Raw genomic sequence first — 19,747 nt, forward strand, 5'->3', positions numbered from 1 at the left:
GAAACATTGGTTTCTATCTGACAAAGACGCAGCGAGACCCGGAAATCTGCAACAAGCACCATGCCAGCTGTAGAACATCATTAACCAGAGTTTTGTTGTCAGTGGAACAGTTGAAGGATATCACCATGGGAAGACTGTTTGAAAAAGATAGAATGATAGGGTAACACCATTCTGGTAATAATTTAGGTTCCTTCATGGCCCTGCAAAGGGTTTGAGTTTGAAACCACTGTCTTATATACTATTATTGTGATTTACAACAACCTTTTTCAATATACACTTCTCCCTCCGTATTTGCGGTTTCAGCAATTGCAGTTCCGATTATTCAGTTTTTAGCTTTCTGGCGCCTCCCCCCAAATTATTTGTGGTTCACCATATTCATGATGGTTTTTAATAGAAAACAGCGAATAATATATGAAAAAGTTATTTGTGGATTTTCTGTATTTGCGGTTCTGTTAATCCCCTATTACAGCGAATACGGAGGGAGAAGTGTATACTTTTAATTTAAAAAATATCAGAGAAACATTGCTTTTTATCTGGCATTTAACTTACAGTATAGTTTTTAATCTGCTTTATTTATATTTCGCAAAGTACAATATGAAAGTATCCATTAGGGCCAGTTTTCCCTTGTAGTTTAGGTAGAGGTCCTGAAAACTTACCTCTTCCGATTTTCCACCACTTAACGGAACCCAATTTAGTCGGTACAGTGCTACATCAGATGATATGGATTTCCAGGAAGCTCTGAAACTCTCTGTGGTTATATCACTAATCTCCAGATTCTTGGGGACAGGAACTTTCTCTATGAACAAATAAAAAAGGAACATACAGAATCTCAGTTAACCAGCTCTCGATTAACTGGCCCTCTCACCCAACCAGCAAAAAAATTGCCAGTGAAAAAAAATGTTCCCTGAAGCAGCAGCGGTCCCTCTCTCAAGCCCCCAAAAACTAGAAGTGGCAGCAGTCCTGAGCCGCAAATCACCCCTCCCTCCTTCAAGCCCCCAAGTCCTACAGCAGCTGAGAAATGAACCCCTCTCCCTCCCGCCCTGAAGCACCTGTGCGGCAGCGGTCCTGAGCCGCAAAGCCCTCCTCCCTCAAGCCCCGAAGTAGGCAGCGCTACTGTGCCATGAGCCCCCTTGCTCCCTCTCTGCATACACAGCACAGAGATGGTTCAAAAGTCATGTCATGGCTTCTGATGAATGTGTAAGCGGTAATTCTGGAGGAAGAATGAAAAAAAAATAATCAAGAAATGCCTGAAGGAAAGGGTGCCCGGATGAAAAGCGATCCAAGAAGATTCGTTATGCAATGATGTAATTGGACAGTATACCCCCATGAATTTGTGGTTTGGGATTCGCGGATTCATTCATTCGTGGTTTTTTCTGACCGCCTCTTCCGGGATCCGGGACCCCCCGTGTACATCCTCCGACCCCCTGATCCACTCTGCCTGACTAGCCTGCAACCTGGGACCCTGCCGTGCGCATCCTCTGACCCCCGATCCGTAAGCACCACTGCCCGCATTGGCACTCGCAGCACCCCCCACTGCCCCTGCAGCCCTCCCCGCCTCTGATCCCTGCTCCTAAACCACATCCAATGTTCATGGTTTATCAAAGTTCGCGGGTGCTCCTGGAATGCAACCCCTGCGAATTTCAGGGGAGTACTGTATTTGAGAAGTAGGTGAGGACTTGGGTCTTTAAGGGAAGGATGGTATGTTTGATTTGTGGATCTTTATGGCTGTTAGCAAAACCAGACCAAAGCTACCAAATTTGTTGAACTTGCCCACATTCCTCGTTGTATATGGTTGTGTTTTTTGTTCAACTGTTTTAAGATGTTCTGTTTATAATGTATGTTTTTGTTTTGCAATAAAAAGATCAAACAGTCAGATTTAAAAAAAAAAATCCATACTGAAAGCAATCCTTGAGATGTCTGTTTAGGCTGCACTAGAATGTTTGCTCATTCAAAAGAATTCTTATTCTGTTGTCACCTCAGTAATAGTGACACAAACTCTCTCCATTGCTGGTCACCTTGGGGGCCCTTTTTCTCAAATGCAGAAAGTTTTTTTGCATTTACTGCCTGAGCGGATTTCTGAGGTGAAGTCTGTGCACACTCAGCCAGACACAAATCGAAGGTACAACAAAACTCTTTATTAATTCAGAAAACCTGAGCCTGTTACTTCACAGGCTCAGGGAAAGAAAAAATAGTCTCTCAGTTCAAAAGTAAAAGTCTTGAAATGGGCCTGTGATTTACAGGGTCCAAGATACTGTTCATGACCAGTGGCTTCCATGCCCCAAACACAGATTGCAATTGTATTTTTCTAGTCAGTTGTCCAGGTCTGGTGCCAGCCAGACCAAGAACATGGCTCACAGTACTTCAGCAAAAGTAGCTGACTTAGAGAATGACACGGGGACAAATTTTTCCCCGTCCTTGTGGGAACTCATTTTCTCATCCCTTCCCCGCAAGTTCTTTTCCTGTCCTTGCCCCATTCCTGAAAGCTCCATCCTCATCTGCACAACCCTCAAATACTTAAAATAATAAGTGTTTGAGGCTTGTGCAGTTAAAGCAGAGCTTACAGGAATGGGGCGGGGACAGCAACAGTGACAAAACTCACAGGGATGGGGAAAATGAGTTCCTGCGGGGACAGGAACAAATTTGTCCTTGTGTCATTCTCTAAGTTTACTTATATCAGCCAAGCAAGAAAGCTAGAGCGGAACTAGAAAAGGTTCAAAGAAGAGCGACCAAGATGATAAAGGGGATGAAACTCCTTTCATAGGAGGAAAGACTAAAAAGGTTAGAACTCTTTAGTTTGGAAGAGACCGCCAAGGGGAGCAAAATCCTGAGTGGTGTAGAACATGTACAAGTGGATCGATTTTTCACTCCATCAAAAATTACAAAGACTAGGGGACACTCAATGAGGTTACAGGGAAATACTTTTAAAACCAATAGGAGGAAATATTTTTTCACTCAGAGAATTGTTTAAGTTCTGGAACGTGTTGCTAGAGGTTGTGGTAAGAGCGGCTAACATAGCAAGTTTTAAGAAAGGTTTGGACAATTTCCTGGAGGAAAAGTCCATAGTCTGTTATTGAGAAAGACATGGGGAAAGCCACTGCTTGTTCTCTGTCCCTAGCATGGAATGTTTCTACTTTTTGAGTTTTTGCCAAGTACTAGTGACCTGGATTGGCCACCTTGAAGACGGGCTACTGGGCTAGATGGACCATTGGTCTGACCCAGTAAGGCTATTCTTATGTTTTTATGTTCCAGTCACTACCGGTCACTTGGGTCTCTTCAGGTCACCACCACAGGTACCTTCTGGTCACTTCCAATCACTCAGGTCTCATGCTACATTGGTCCCTGCAGACCCGCTGGTGACCAGTCAATTCAGCTCTCCTTGTACACTGGTCCCCAGAAACCCACTGGTCAATAGTCAATTCGGGTTTGAACTTACTGGGTGTTAGGTGGATGCCAGCATATATCTCTCCCCCACCCCCCTCCCGAACAGAGAGAGGAAGCGCATTCCAGACAGACAGGTCTGTAAAGTAAAATGCTCGATTACATGTGGGCTCAAGTTGTGCTTGTTGTGGACCTGGTAGGATTAGGCGAAAATCGTTCTGGGAGCGTAAGAGCCGTCCTAGATTGTAGGGGATGGTGAGAGGAGTAAGATACTCTGGGGTTCCGAGCTCATAAGGGTGGCAGGTCAAAAGCGCGCCGGGACAAAGGCGTGAGCAGACAACTGAGCGCAGCGCAGAGGCGCGCGCTGAAGAAAATTACTGTTTTTAGGGCTCCGACGGGGGGTATGGGGGGAACCCCCCCACTTTACTTAATACAGATCACGCCACGTTGTGGGACATTGTGGGGGGTTGTAACCCCCCACATTTTACTGAAAACTTCACTTTTTCCCTGTTTTTAGGGAAAAAGTTAAGTTTACAGTACAATGTGGGGGGGTTACAACCCCCCAAACCCCCCACAATGCCGGCGCGATTTGTATTAAGTAAACTGGGGGTGCTCCCCAACAAAACCCCCCGTCAGAGCCCCTAAAAACAGTAATTTTCTTCGGCGCGCACCTCCGGCTTGCGCTCAGTTGTTGGCGCGAACCTTTGTCTTCCGCGTTGTTGTCTATGAACCTCCGATAAGCTTTGAAGGTCAGTAGGAGAACTTTATATATACACATGCAAAATGGCTTTTCACATTTGGCAATAGTACCTAACCCATCCAAAATGTTTTCCTTATAATATCCTCTACTGCTGAGGGTGGTGCTGTAGAGATAGGGAAGGGGCATGTCCTAATTTAGCGATCTCACAACTTCCACATTCTTGAAGCCTATGTATATGAAAGTTGTGTTGGGAAATTAGAAGCAACTTACTTGTAGTAAAAGTGCCAGTAAGTGATTCCGATTGACCTTCATCATAAATAGAAAAAATGGCCACAGTATATTCTGTAAGGGATGATAGGCTTTTCAGAAGGTATGTTGAAATTTGGTCAACCTCCACCTGTGGAAAGAATAAATCTAATGAAAACTCTTTCTACTTCAGGAATGATTTTGCATTCAAAGCTGAGCAGGAGTCCTCCACCCACAGTCTCACCAATAGAGGGTGCTGTTTTACTGTCACATTTTTCAATTGTGAGGGACAGGCAAGTTCTGCAGGACTCCAGGGAACATACCTGTCCTTAGCGACTGAAAATATTCCACCCCCTAGTGGTAGCAATGCAGCTGGAGGACACCTGCTCAGCTTAGAGGGAACACGCCTAGCTATTCTGGGTTTATTGAATACCAGCGATAAATATGCATGTGATAGGTTTGTATACACGTGGAAATAAGAGTATGCAAATATCTGATGTATATTCATTGTGGATATCCTGAAAACAGGACTGTGTCTTGAAACTGACTTGAAAACGACTGCACCAAAACATTCAATTTAAATTGAATTAACAGCGTAAGAGAAAAATCTCACTTACCGCAAATAAATGAATTCGGAGAAACTGTCATAACTCTCTATCGCATTTATTTATTCAATTTTCTATACCGTTCTCCCAGGAGCTCATAATCTAAGGCAGTGGTTCCCAAACCTGACAGGTATGCAAATCTTTCTCATGCATATTCATTAGGGATATCTTGAAAACCTGACTGGCTGGGGGTCCCCCAGGACAGGTTTGGGAACCACTGATCTAGGTTTTGTATTTGGGAGGGTTAAGTGACTTGCCCGCAGTCAAAAGAAGCTAGAGGGGGGAATTTAACCCACCCAGTTTTAAAAATAGGTCCCAGATGCAGCACCTGTAGTATAAAAATGTCAATCCACACAACTGCATTTGCTCTAAAGGGGGGGGGGGGAGGAAAGGGGTAAGATTATGGGGGCATGGACATCAGTAGAGGTGATTGCGAGAGGACCCAGATGTTGGGATTGACAACTGCCCTTTACAGCATTCATGAGAAGGGCCATTCTATAACCTAGGCACCCACACTGACCAATGTAAATGTTTGGGTTACTAGAATGGGTGGGACCTAGACGGGGCTCCCACTTAAGCACATGAGTTACAGGATAGTGTAAGTCAGTGTTCTTCAACCACCGGTCCATGGACCAGTGCAGGTCCACAGAAATTTCCTGCCGGTCCACAGGGCCAACATGTGCATCAGGCCCAAAACAGTGTTTTTTAACCGCCGGTCCACGGTGCGATCGATGCGGCGTTATCTTCGAGCCACCTCCCTCTTCCTAACTGATTCAGTGCACAAAGCCACGGGCAGTGGCTCCTACATGCATCCTGCACCTGAACTGGAAGCCTTCTCTCTGACGTTGCAACGTCAGAGGGAAGGCTTCCAGATGAGGTACGGGACATGCAAGGTGCAATTAGTACTATTATGGGGGCAGGTTCTGGGGTGGAGACTGGGTAGAGATGGGTGGGGTCTGGCCCATGACTTAGCCCAGTGTTCTTCAACCGCCGGTCCACGGACCAATGCTTTTATTTCTGCCGGTCCATAGGTGTAAAAAGGTTGAAAAACACTGGTGTAAGTTACATGCTTCCTTAGCTACCTACACTTACACCAGCATCTTGGCTAATGTATTTATTTATTTATTTAAAAAATTTATATACCGTTTAAAACGAAACAGTTTACACACAATATTTGAAATGAACTTATAGTAAAAACAAACGGACAGTTAAAAACATAAGATCAATCTTCAAGAGGTACCGTAATGTAAAATCATGGTTAGTTCATCAACTTTGTCAAAAGTACCTTACAAAAGGCATCAACAAATAGCTGCATCTTTAGTAATGTTCTAAAGTTACACTTTTCACAGCAATTACGTATTTGCCCCACCAAGGAGATCCATAACTTAATCCCATGTGCAGCAGAAAGTCATTTTGCTAGTCTCAACAAGTCTTGGGTTCAAGGACGTCTTCAGTAGTGCTAAGTTCTCAGAACGCAAAGATCCTTTTGGTATATAACTGAGTATATTGCTTTTAAGCAATTCTGGAATGTTACCATATATAAGTTGATGACAAATCATCACAACCTTATACTGAACTCTGAAAGCGACTGGAAGCCAATGCAATTTTTTAAGATGTGGTGAGATATGATCATACTTGGACAAACCCATTATGCCACTGCCCATCTACAGTAACCATTATCTCTTTCTCTCTCCGAGAGATCCCACTTGCCTATCCCAGGCCCTTTTGAATTCAGACACAGTCTCTGTCTCCACCACCTTTTCAAGGAGACTGTTCCACGCATCTACCACCCTTTCTGTAAAAAAGTATTTCCTCAGATTACTCCGGAGCCTATCACCTCTTAATTTCATCCTATGCCCTCTCATTGCAGAGTTTCCTTTCAAATGAAAGAGACTCAACTCATGCGCATTTACATCACATAGGTATTTAAATGACTCTTATCATAGCTCCCCTCTCTCGCCTTTCCTCCAAAGTATACAGATTGAGAGTTTATGGTGTTAGGAATCAACAGTGTGCAGTCAGCAGGGTCGCTTAGGACCTAACCCCCTTTTTCTAATTTAATCAATGGAGTGTTCTAGGATAGAGAGTTGCACGGGGACAGATATCCCACCCATCCCCGCCAGGATCCTCTCCGTCCCCACGCATCCCCACAAGGAATTACCTCCATCCCCACCCGTCCCCATAAAAAGCAGCAATTACTTCTGACAGGATCATCAATTCCACAGTTTTTTTTGCTGTTTTCCTTGTGGAATCTCTTTAGTGGAACCCTTTTTTTGTTTTCTATTCAGGTAATTAACTTATAAACCCCCTCTTTTACTAAGGCTGACGTGTCCATTATATTATATGGACGAACCCTGCTTCCAAAGCCTTCCATCCCGGTGGGAGTCCCGTGGGCCAGAGGGGGGTCCCCATGGGAGTCCTATGGGTTAGGGGGGATTCCCGTGGGAACCCCGCAGAACCCACGGGATTCCCGCGATCCCTGTTCCCAGTGCAGACCTCTATTCTAGGAATCTAATCCCAGCAAATAGCGAAAACACACTGTATCTATTTCTGCTGTCCAGATACTCACATCATTGGTTTCGGTTCCATCGGTCTTAACGTACATAATGCGAAAACCTTTCACTTTCTTTGAAGAACTCTCCCACGACACCTTTGCTGTGCTGTGTCCAATATCTGAAAATTTCAGGTTCCTTGGTGGACTCAGAGGCACTTCACAGGAAGAAATGAAAAAAAATGAAACTCTAACAATGAAACATTTTAGAATATTATTTCAAGTCTTAGGGGACGATATCCAAAGATGCTGCTAACCAGGTTTATGGTGGCGAGAGACATACCGAGTAGCACTAACCAAATAGTACTGCTGTCCTCAGCATTATCTAGTCTTATAGATGCAAGTGCTTATGCCAGTTCTATGGTTAGTGGGAATGCTCACACCTAAATTACAGGTGTTTATTTTCACTGTTATCCTACTACGGGGGTAGGAAATTCCGGTTCTCGAGAGCCGGAGCCAGGTCAGATTTTCAGGATATCCACAATGAATATGTATGAGATGGATTTGCATGCACTGCCTCCTTGAGATGCAAATCTATCTCATGCATATTTACTATGGATAGCCAGAAAACCTGACCTGGCTCCAGCTCTCGAGGACCGAAATTACCTACCCCTGCCCTAGTATTTTATGAAAGTGCCGAGGAAGCCATGAGCAGTGCTAGAGAATCGCTGCCACGCCGGCAGTCCCTTTGCATTTTAAAAGATAAGGAGTTTCAGAACAGGATCCAGGTTTCCAAGTTTTATTAAAATTTGTTATCCCGCTTATCAGATTTCTAAGCGGTTTACAGTAATAAAATTATTTTTTAAAATGGGGGATATCCAAACATTGGTCATTAACAAGACAATATAAACGTACATATAGAAATTAAAGACTAACAACGATTACAAAATACAATTTTAAATTGGATAGGAAGACATAGAAGGCTAATGCATGTAGGAAAGGGGAATTACGGCTGTGGTAGAAGATAGGAGCTGGCTGTTATGAGTTATAAGTCAAATGCATCTTTGAACAAGAAGGTCTTTAGGTTTGATTTGAAATTTTCGAGGTTAAGAACATAAGAAGTTGCCTCCGCTGAGGCAGACCAGAGGTCCATCTCGCCCAGCGGTCCACTCCCGCGGCAGCCCATCAGGCCTATTGCCTGAGCAGTGGTCCCTGACTATTTCTATAACCTACCTCTACTCTTAACCCTATAACCTACCTCTACTCCTATCTGTACTCCTCAATCCCTTTGTCCTCTAGGAACCTATCCAAACCTTTTTTGAAGCCCTGTAACGTGCTCCTGCCTACCACAGCCTCCGGGTGAAAAATAACTTCCTAGCGTTTGTTCTAAACCTGTCCCCTTTCAATTTCTTCGAGTGCCCCCTTGTACTTGTGGTTCCCCATAATTTGAAAAATCTGTCCCTGTCTACTTTTTCTATGCCCTTCAGGATCTTGAAGGTTTCTATCATGTCTCCTCCAAGTCTCCGCTTCTCCAGGGAGAACAGCCCCAACTTTTTTAGTCTGTCAGTATATGAGAGATTTTCCATACCCTTTATCAGCTTAGTTGCTCTTCTCTGGACTCCCTCAAGTTGATTTCTTCCCAAAGGTGATTAGGGATTGATGGGGAGAAGGGAAGGATATCCTGGGCCATGGGGGAGCTGTGATGGCAATGTTTGTACTCCTCCTCCTTCCCCCCCCCCCAACCAACGCCAGCCCTGCTCATTTCACTATTGTTAAGCTATTAAAAAACTGTAGGATTTATGTGAAGTTCTACTCACTACAAACCATCCTGGGCTAATCTAATCTAATCTTCTATTTCTGCATCACTCATACCTAGGTAGGCTCAAGGCGACTTAAAGAGGGGGCTGAGGAATGAGAAGGGGGAGGAGGAGGGGGAGGGAGAAGGGGGAGGGGGGAGGAGAGGATACAGGTGATTAAGTGTCAAATAGATGAGTTTTCAGTTTCTTCCGGAATATGGTGTAGTTAGGTTCCATCTTGGTCATTTCAGTAAGGTCATTCCAAGTTTTTACACCTAGAAAGGTGAGCATGGAGTGGAAAACACGTTTGTATTGCAGATTTTTTGTGGAAGGGAGATTTAGAAGTATTCTGTTGAGGGTTCTGCGGGAAGTAGACCATGCCTTGGAGAAGAATTGGATGAGAGGAGCCGCGGAGTTTCCGTAAAGTATACGATGAATGATGCCATGCAACTCTGTTCATAAAAGTGGTTAATAAATTCGTAAATAAATAAATCAATTTGTTACACATGTTTGAACAGAGGAATTCTAATTTGCATAGGAAAACATGCAGTGCTTTGTGAGAATGTTAGCAAAGGCACGCCACATACATGTTGTCTCTTGTGCTGTGAGTGGGTCACTGGCTTCCTCCCCAAACATGGCATAAACCGTCACGGTGTATTCTGTACTGGGGGACAATCCATCCAGTTCTACATCAGTGACCAGTGCTCCAACTTTTATCTGAAAAGCACGCATACAAGTATCATTCAATGTGGCATACAGACTTTACATTGAAAACAATAAGGGCAAAAATATACACATATTTTATAGGCAGACGTACATAAAGGTGAAGTCCAAATGGTATGGGCGTTATTCACAAATCCACTTGTAGCTTATAATATTATAATGCATATCTCCAGCATTTAGGTGCAAGCACTTATGCCAGATCTACGGCTGGCATAAATGATCGCACCTACATTATAGGTGTATTTTCCCTGTTATCCTAGTATTTTATAACAGAAAGGTGACTATATTACTTAATACAGCAGGTCTTACCTAGTGCCCTCTAGGTGCCTATTTATAGTTGCTGAACCTCCGAAAAAATGGTATCGTACATCTGATATTAAACTTTTTCCAACAAACAGGATTTATAACATTGGGGGCAACTGAGTCAGTTTCCCTGGGCCCCAATGTTGAGATGCCCAATGCTACCATAGAGGCAAACAGAAGAGCCCCTCGCCTTAGGATACAAACAAAACAACAAGAAAAGACAAGGGGGATGTCTTTACAACCAAAACAAGTTTTTATTAGAAACAGTAGATCCCAACAAGGATCCCAGTTTCGGCGTGTAGAAGACGCCTTCTTCAGGGGACACTTTGCTGAAAAGATGTAGATTCAAAATACACTTCTTGAGCAGTAAAATCTGGGCTAAGCTTGACGCTGTTATGCTGTTACACTGTGGGGGTCTGAGCAACTCCGGCGATGAAGAGCCCGCTGTCTTCTGCCACCCTTCCACTGCCTATCAGTGAGTCCGGAGTCTATACAAGGCCCAGCACTGGCGCTAGCTTAAATGACGCAGAGCCTTCGAGTCTATCCGCTCTTCAGGCCCTGTTGGTACCACCTCTCTGACACAAATGTGTCAAAGTGGGTGGAGTCAACAGGGCCTTCCCGAGCACGTGGAAATGAAGGATCTTCATTGAAGTTAGCGCATGTGCCGGGCCCTGTGTGGACTCCAGATTCCAGGTCAGACAGTGATAGGACAGCAGAAGGAGGAGAAATGCTGGACTTACCAGGGTAAGGAGAGAGGGAGTGATGTTGGACTGAGGGATGTGGGGAAATGGAGAGAGTTGATAAGGCTGGCTGGTTGGCTGGATGGATGAGTGTGGAGAAATGCTGGACATGGATGGAAGAGAAGGGGATAAGGGATATGCTTCATATGGGATAGAGAGGAAGGGAAGAAAGAGGAGGAAATGCATATGGATGGAGGGGAAGGGAACTGAAGAGAAAAGGAAGATATGCACATGGATGAAGAAGAAAAGAAGAGACAGGAAGTAGGTGCACATGGATAAAGTAGAATGGAAGGAATTAGAGAGAGAAGATGCACATGGCTGGAAGGGAAAAGGAAGAGGAGAAAAGATGGATGTGGATGGAGGAAGGGTAGGGCATGAACTTGAGACACAGAAGGGAGGGAGGAAATAGAAAGGGAGAATTGTTGGGCATGAGTGTGTGAGTGAGAGGAAAAGAGATGGTGCACATGGGGAAAGGAAGAAAGAGGAAAATCGTTGGGCAAAGAGAGCGAGAACAATGAGGTAGAGATGCATAGGAAGAGAAGGATGAGAGAGAGAAATGTTGGATAGGGTCATGGAGACTGAACAGTGGGACAGATTGAAAGGGATGTAAGGGGGAGGAATGTTGGATATAGTGGTGGAGGGAATGGATTGAGAGATGTGGCATGTGCTGGAGAGGGGTGATAGAAGGAGAAATGTTGGGCATGAGGCTGGTGGGCTATGATGAAAGATGCTGCACATGATCCGGGGGATGAGAGAGGGAGAAATGTTGGATGTGGCAACAGAGGGGGTGGGAGATATGAATCCTGGATCTCTCTCGCTCTCTCTTTCCCACTCCATTTGCAGCAAGGGAGGGAATGAGAGAAAGACAGATGGACAGTGAGAGAGAGAGGGAGACATGTTGCCAATGGGGGTGGAGGAGAGAGGAAGAAAAATTGGACTCATGGAGGGACAGAGAGAGATGTAGTTGGGGAAGGGAATGAGATCCAGAGGAGAGAAAGCGTGGAGAAGGCAGAAAGAAATGTTGGATGCACAGTCAGAAGGAAGTGCAACCAGAGACTCATGAAATCACCAGACAACAAAGGAAGGAAAAATGATTTTATTTTCAATTTAATGATCGAAATGTGTCAGTTTTGAGAATTTATATCTGCTGTCTATATTTTGCATTATATTTGTCTATTTTTTGTAGCTGTTCCTGAGGTGGCATTGCATATTTAAAGTCATCTGCCTTGACCTCTTTGAAAAAAACTCCAAATATAAATGATAATTAACATTTTCTCTGCATACAGTTTGCCATGTGCTTTTTAATTTTGTGATTACCATTATGTATTGTTAATAAGATTATATTGTGTGTATATGAAAAATGAATGGAAGAAATTGCATTACAATTTATTATGGGGGCTGGGGCTGGGGCGGAGCTTGGGCGGGGGTACTCGGTGGATAGTTGTTAGACTTAGGGGGTACTTGGCTTGAAGAAGTTGAGAAACACTGCTCTATGGAACCTGTCTGTTCCTAGTGATTGAAAAAAAATACTGAAGTACCACCCACCTCCCCCAAGCAGCCCTGACTGGAGCCATACCTGGATATTCAGTGGCATTGTTCAAATTATCTTTAGCATGGGACAGTCTGGAAGCAGAGATATTCAGCACTGGATAACTATCCAGATAATTTAGGACTGTAAAGTTACGAGTCTGCATGCTTATCTGGATAACAGCACTTAACATATTTGTTATCTGGGTAGCTCTTCGTGTTGCCCCCCCCCCCCATACCCTAATAGTTAGCCCTGGCAAATACCCAGATATTTGCACTGCACCACCACAGTTGAATATTGGGCCAAAATCACTTTGCTGCTTGCCCCTGGGTTCCTGTGAAGGGAACATGAGATGGACACTTTCTAAAAAAACATAACGCCAGCAGAATGAGAAGGTTTTGATATGCATTGGTTTATTTTCACGGTTGCCTTGAATTGCAGCGTACAAACCTCTGAGGAATTTTTGGAGCTTGTGGTAAAAATCGTTCAAGAAGTAAAGAACTAAAGTTCTTCAAAGAAAGCATAAAACTCTTCAGTAAATCTGGCCCTGAGTCTTCAACGAATGAGAGAAACCAGATGCTTAACTTTAGAAACTGGAGCACAAATTTATTTTGTGCCTCTTTGGTTTTGATTGGCTGAAAATTCATATTGGCATTGGCACTGTTCTTTCCAAAAACATCAGCAAAGGTCAAATACACTATGAAATAGAGTGTTTTTAATATACACATAATCAAAGAGAGGAAATAACTTTTACATTAAAATTATTTTGAGTGTAACCTGTCTAAGGGGTCCTTTTACTAACTAAAGTATGCTAAAGATTAGTGTATGCTAGGTAGCACGCAGTCCCCTGCATGGCACTTAATGCACGCTAATTTGTTAGCACACATTAAATTCATTAGTTCATCTTAGTAAAAGGAGTTCTTAGGGCTCCTTTTACTAAGGTGCGTTAGTATTTTTAGCGCACGCTACATGGAAAATACTAACGCAAGCTCTATGGAGGCGCTAGCGTGTAGCGTGCGGGGCAATGTAGCATGCGCTAAGCACATTCAAGTAAAACCGCTAGCGCACCTTAGTAAAATGAGCCCTTAGTATTTATTATATATGTGATATTGTAAGCAAGGGATATTCCGAAGTGCAATACAGAAAAGCTTTAAAACATTAAACATTATTTTCACAGTAATTGGGAAACTGCCATATAAACCAGTTGCTCCTTAGCTTTCAGCAGAACTTACTAGAAGTATGTACTATATAGAACAGGGATCTCAGAGTCTCTCCTTGAGGGCCGCAATCCAGTCGGGTTTTCAGGATTTCCCCAAATGAATATGCATTGAAAGCAGTGCATGCACATTCATTGGGGAAATCCCAAAAACCCAACTGGATTGCGGCCCTCAGGGAGGGACTTTGAGACCCCTGATATAGAACTAGGGTTACCATATGGCTCCAAAAAAAGGAGGGTGGATTGAGACATCCGGGTATTACTTCCATTGCTTTCAACAGAAGTAAAACCCGGATGCCTCAATTCGTCCTCCCTTTTCTCGAGCCATATGGTAACCCTATATAGAACAGAACTTTCTGGGAGGTTCTGCAAGGTCTTGGAGCAGTGCCAAGAACGGTTTGAGCCTTCTCCTGAAGCAGTCCATGGAGAAATTTTATTACTTCTCTTCTCCTTGGAAACATTTGAGCATTCTATCACTTGCTCATCATTCTAGGGGAGGGAGGGGGAGGGTTACACTTCTATGATTTCCAGCAGAACAAGAACTATAGTTGAGATTCCATGCAATAAGTCAGGGGTAGGGAATTCCGGTCCTCGAGAGCCATATTCCAGTCGGGTTTTCAGGATTTCCCCAATGAATATGCATGAAATCTATTTGCATGCACTACTTTCAATGCATATTCATTGGGGAAATCCTGAAAACCCGACTGGAATACAGCTCTCGAGGACCGGAGTTCCCTACCCCTGCAATAAGCCTTCGTTTTGCAGCTACCCATCACTAGGGTTATCATATTTTACAAAGGAAAACCTCCTAATACATAACCCTGCCCTGTTCTGCCTCCAGCCCCTCCCAGTTCCGCCCATGCCCCACCCCCAGCAAGCCCCGTCTCATCTGCGATGAGCTCCAGTCACGTCTGGAGGGCCTGAATCAGGGGTAGGGAACTCCAGTCCTTGAGAGCCGTATTCCAGGATTTCCCCAATGAATATGCATTGAAAGCAGTGCATTGCAAATAGATCTCATGCATATTCATTGGGGAAATCCTGAAAACCCGACTGGCATACGGCTCTCGAGGACTGGAGTTCCCTACCCCTGGCCTGAAGCTTGCGCGGATGTATGTGACAGGTTGGAGCTGCTGCTCACGCCTGTAAGGATGAGCCCCCAAAATGTAAGGTTTTTGGATGGGGTGATACTGCAGCAGGCAAGCCTCCAGTGAAATAAGGTGGTGACCTTACAATCCGCCAGGGCCCAGGTTCAATACCTCATAGAAGGTTCAGTAGGAAATGAAATTAATGACAAGGACAGCCAAGAGTGGTTGCAGACAGGATGTATTGTGCAGTAGGTTTAATATTACAGAAAGGCACTGTTTAGAAAGATACATCAAGCATATACTGGGTTACAAATGTAAAGAAAGAAATAGAAATAAGCTTCAGAGACTGCTTCTGTGTGGGAGAGAGAAAGGACAGTTTACATGCACAGGTGCTGTGAGGGCAGAGAGAGGGTAAACCAGGGTTCCAGAGAGAATGGGGTGGACAAGGGTCAAGAGAGAGAGGGGTGTTGCAGAGAGAAGGCTTTTATAGGTTGGAATTTTATTCTAAAAATAGAATCTATTGTATTTCCCAATATCTTTCTGTTTATAATTTGTAAACTCTTTGAAATAATGGTTAGTTTAATTGATAAGGAAGGTGTGACACTTGCAGGAGTGGTAGATGGAATTAGTATGTCTGGCTTCTTTGTCACATTCAAGTAGCATATCTTCTTGATAAACAATCCAGTCTAGCTGGATGCTTAATGTATGTGAATTCTGTGCAGGAGCACTCAGGGTCTATCTGCATCATCATTCCAGAGTCAGATTGATATAATGTCCCATAGGCCTCTGCTGACATTGGCTAGGCCAACAAAATATGCTGATGGCTAGCAAGGCTGACAATGCCGACAGAGAGAGGCACTAGGGGGAAGGCAAAGGCGTGTACATGGCGGGGGAATGGCAGGAAAGGACTGGGGAGGGCAGAGAGAAACAGAGAAGGAGATATCCCAGTGCCCCCCACCAAGATGGTGTCTGGGGCAATCCATCCCCCCTTACTACGCCATTGCCTGCCACTGAATTTTAGACTGCCCATGAGGCCATGGAAAGGGTGTCAGGTCAAAAGCGCGCCGGGACAAAGGCGCGCCCAGACAATTGAGCGCAGCACGGGGGTGCGCGCCGCACAAAATTACTGTTTTTAGGGATCCGACGGAGGGGCGTGGGGGGGAACCCCCCACTTTACTTAATAGAGATCGTGCCGCATTGTGGGGGCATTGTGGGGGGTTTGGGGGGGTTGTTGTAACCCCCCACATTTTACTGAAAACTTCACTTTTTCCCTGTTTTTAGGGAAAAAGTTAAGTTTACAGTAAAATGTGGATGGTTACAACCCCCCAAACCCCCCATAAAGCTGGCGTGATCTCTATTAAGTAAACTGGGGGGGCTCCCCAAACCCCCCCCCCGTCGGATCCCCTAAAAACTGTAATTTTCTTTGGCGCGCGCCTTTGTCTTTCGCGGGGTTGTCTATGAACCCATGGAAAGTGTATACAAAAAACAGCCTACAAACATCATTAACTGGAGTTTTGTTGTCAGTAGAACCATGGAAAGATACAATAGGACAAGACTTGATTGACAATGATACAACTGTTTTGAAAGACAGAAGTATTAGGGTTGCCAGATTTTACTATAGTAAAATCCAGACCCCCCTAAACCCACCCCCTAGCCCCGCCCCAGCCCTGCCCCCCCCTTCCCACCCACCCCCGCTGCCTGCTCTCGGCAGGCAGGAGGAAATCCACGCATGCACAGTTTAGAGAAGGCTTTTCAAATCTCAGACAAAGTGCCGGCTTTTGAAAAGCCGTCCGGACCTCCGGACATGTCCTCAAAAGGAGGAAATGACTGGGGAAATCCAGACGTCCGGTAGCCCTAAGAAGTATAATGTAACAAACCGTTCTGGTAATAATTTGTGCTCATTCAGTCATCGCATTGACTTTTGTTGACAGTGAATTAGATGGTTCGTCTGTTAATTTTCTGTGTATAGCCCGCTAGGGAGGCTACTGACATTCACATGGTCCTCTGTGTGGAAAGGTTGCCCACACCTGATTTAACTGGATAGGAGCCATTCTTTGAATATCAGGCCCAACATTTTAAAGATCAGTCTCCCGAACATGTTTGTTTTTTTGTTTTTTTTTAAATTTTTTACTCATTTTAAAACTGACAAACAAGTGATTAATATTAAAACATTACATTACTAATAAAATATACAGCACTTGACATTCTTATACATATAATCCATTAAAGTAGAAATTATAACCCTTTCCCCCCACCCAACAATTCTTCAACAGAAATCCAATCATTAAATAAAAATATTAATCATCCAATTTCCCTCCCTCCCCCCAATAAAATACATATATCCATCAGATAGGAAAACGATGTTCATTCATTACAATAATTCTCTAATGGCCCCCAGATCTTTATAAAGTTGTTATAATTACCTTTCTGTACAGCAATTGCTCTTTCCATTTTAAAAATGTGACAAAGTGAATTCCACCAAAAAGAATAATTAAGATTTGTATAATTTTTCCAATTAGCCGTAATGTGCTGAATTGCCACCCCTGTCATTATTAATAGAAGTTTGTTATTCTCCCGAACATGTGTTAATTTGATAATGGAAATGCTTGAGTATTTAGCAGCACTGAGAACCATCTTCACTTCAAGTACAACATATTACCTCTTTTTCATCCGGTGACACTTCCTCAGTGAGGGGCGCATAGAGAATCATATAGCCAGTGGCTCCATTCACTCCAGTCCATCTTGTCCTCATACTGTTGTGTGTGATGTCACGCAACTCAAGAGCCGATGCCATTGGCAAAGCAACTGCAAAAGAAAAAACACAAGCACCCCTACTTTTCTGATGGGCAAGGAAACCATGTTTTCACGGATTTAGGGTTGCTAGATTTTATTCCACCTAATTCCACCATCCCTGCCCCAGTCCTGCCCCAATCCCACCCTAGCCCCCCCCCCCCCTGAGCCCCAGCCCCCCCCTCACCTCCCACTTCCTACTCTCATCGGGCTAAAGTAAAATCTGGTAACCCTATCCTCCATGTATGTTATAATTTTTTAGCATATGCAGATTGACATTGGCTCTTATTTCAAAAGTCATATTCACAATTTATACATGCAAATTCCAGCATTTACACCTGTAAAACCAGTTTAGAAAGCTTTATTTACAAGAATACATCTGCACTATGTTTACTTTTTAAAGGGGCATGGTTTGGGCAGAGTTTGCAGGATTAACGTCTACTCACCCAATATTCAAAAGGGTTTAACTGGGCAAGAGATGCTCCTGCCCAGTTAAACCCTACTGAGCAACACAGCAGACATAATTTAGCAGCATTTAACTGGTTTCTGCCCCTGAATATCTCCGCTAACCAGCCACCTCCTAATTGGGGTTGGGTTGAGGGTGGAGCATGGGTGGAGTGCCAAATTTAGCTCATTAGTGTGCAGGTTCTTGATTAACTTCCAGGTGACCCTTGATACCTGGATATTCAATGCCAGGAACCGCACATACCTCAACATAGAGTATCCAGGGGTCATTTAAGACTGGGGGCAGATGCTGCTTACTGCCACATGCTGAATATTGGGAGGTATATGTATATTCACTATTTCAGAGGAGAATGCACTGTGTTTGTCCCAATATATCAACTTCAGGATTTACTGCTGCTATTTGGCATATATAGATTTCATTAAAGTGTCATTTCAGACAGCCCTTTACAGGATGAATAAGGAAGGTAGCCTCCTTAACCCTGCTTTGTTACTTCCCCCCTCCAAATTGAACTAAATAAACATTGCTGCCTCTGTAGGTTTCCAACACTTACATGTGCAAGTGGAGCAGCCGTTTTAGCATCGCTGCCAGGGTAAATGCACCGAAGCCCAAAGGAATTGAAAGCGGCCCTCACAAAAGGAGCCCTTTAAGCTCCAAGTTAACCAACCCCCCGGTCTGAAAATCGGCTGGCGCACTCACTCGAGGAACGCAGAGAGAGGGGTGACATGATCGAAACATTCAAATATCTCACGGGCCGCATCGAGGTGGAAGAAGATATCTTCTTTTTCAAGGGTCCCGCGGCAACAAGGGGGCATCCGTGGAAAATCAGGGGCAGGAAACTGCACGGGGACACCAGGAAACTCTTTTTCACTGAAAGGGTGGTTGATCGCTGGAATAGTCTTCCCCTTCAGGTTATTGAGGCCAGCAGCGTGCCTGATTTTAAGGCCAAATGGGATAGACACGTGGGATCTATTCACAGAGAAAGGTAGGGGAGGGTCATTGGGATGGGCAGACTAGATGGGCCTTGGCCCTTATCTGCCGTCTATTTCTATGTTTCTATGTTTCTAACTTCTGGGTCAGTGGACATACCCAGACATTCAATGCTGGGAGCTAAGTATGCCCTAGTGTAGAATATCATTTATGTACTCTCCTTTCAAGCAGGGGGTCTGGAACAACACCTTAAGTGACCTAATCCTGAACTCTCTAACATACCACTCTTTCAGAAAATCACTAAAAACCCGCCTATTCGACAAATCCACCTGATCCTCCACATCTACGCAACACTTACCTCTTTTCACACACCTCTTCCTCCTACCCTATGCCGTCTCGTCACATAACTGTCTTTCTATCCCTCTCCAACTCTAATTTGATGTTACCTCGCTGTCCTTACAGCACCTCTTGTTGTACACCGTCTTCAAATGAAAAAGTATGACGGGATATAAATAAAGCTATTATTATTATTACTGAACTATCCTTAGGTAGGTCAAGCCATAAGGCTATAAGGATAGCTATTCTGGGTCAGACCAATAGTCCATCTAGCCCAGTACCCTGTTTCCAACAGTGGCCAATCCAAGTCCAAACCATTTTTAAACTTGTCCAAACCATTTTTAAACCCATTTATGTAAACCACGAGTTCTACAACTTAACTATGAGTGGAAAAATACTTTCTCCTATTGGTAACTT

The 19,747-nt window shown here is 44.1% G+C and overlaps 1 protein-coding gene and 1 long non-coding RNA gene across 5 annotated transcripts in view; one reads left to right on the forward strand and one right to left on the reverse strand.

Moving 5' to 3' along the window:
• COL14A1 (collagen type XIV alpha 1 chain) overlaps positions 1–19,747 on the reverse strand; it is a 393,953-nt gene that overhangs the window by 240,379 nt on the left and 133,827 nt on the right. For both annotated transcript variants that reach the window (XM_033933023.1, XM_033933024.1), the window contains exons 12-16: positions 17,471–17,616; positions 9,804–9,933; positions 7,499–7,638; positions 4,349–4,475; positions 657–796 (exon numbers count right to left, since the gene is read on the reverse strand). In XM_033933023.1, the coding sequence (XP_033788914.1) occupies positions 657–796; positions 4,349–4,475; positions 7,499–7,638; positions 9,804–9,933; positions 17,471–17,616 (683 nt within the window). The remainder of the gene's footprint in view (positions 1–656; positions 797–4,348; positions 4,476–7,498; positions 7,639–9,803; positions 9,934–17,470; positions 17,617–19,747) is intronic.
• Positions 1–19,747, forward strand: part of LOC117355058 — a 163,168-nt gene that overhangs the window by 133,770 nt on the left and 9,651 nt on the right. The window lies entirely within an intron of this gene.

The sequence above is a fragment of the Geotrypetes seraphini genome, chromosome 2, assembly GCF_902459505.1.
Source record: "Geotrypetes seraphini chromosome 2, aGeoSer1.1, whole genome shotgun sequence".
NCBI lineage: Eukaryota > Metazoa > Chordata > Amphibia > Gymnophiona > Dermophiidae > Geotrypetes > Geotrypetes seraphini.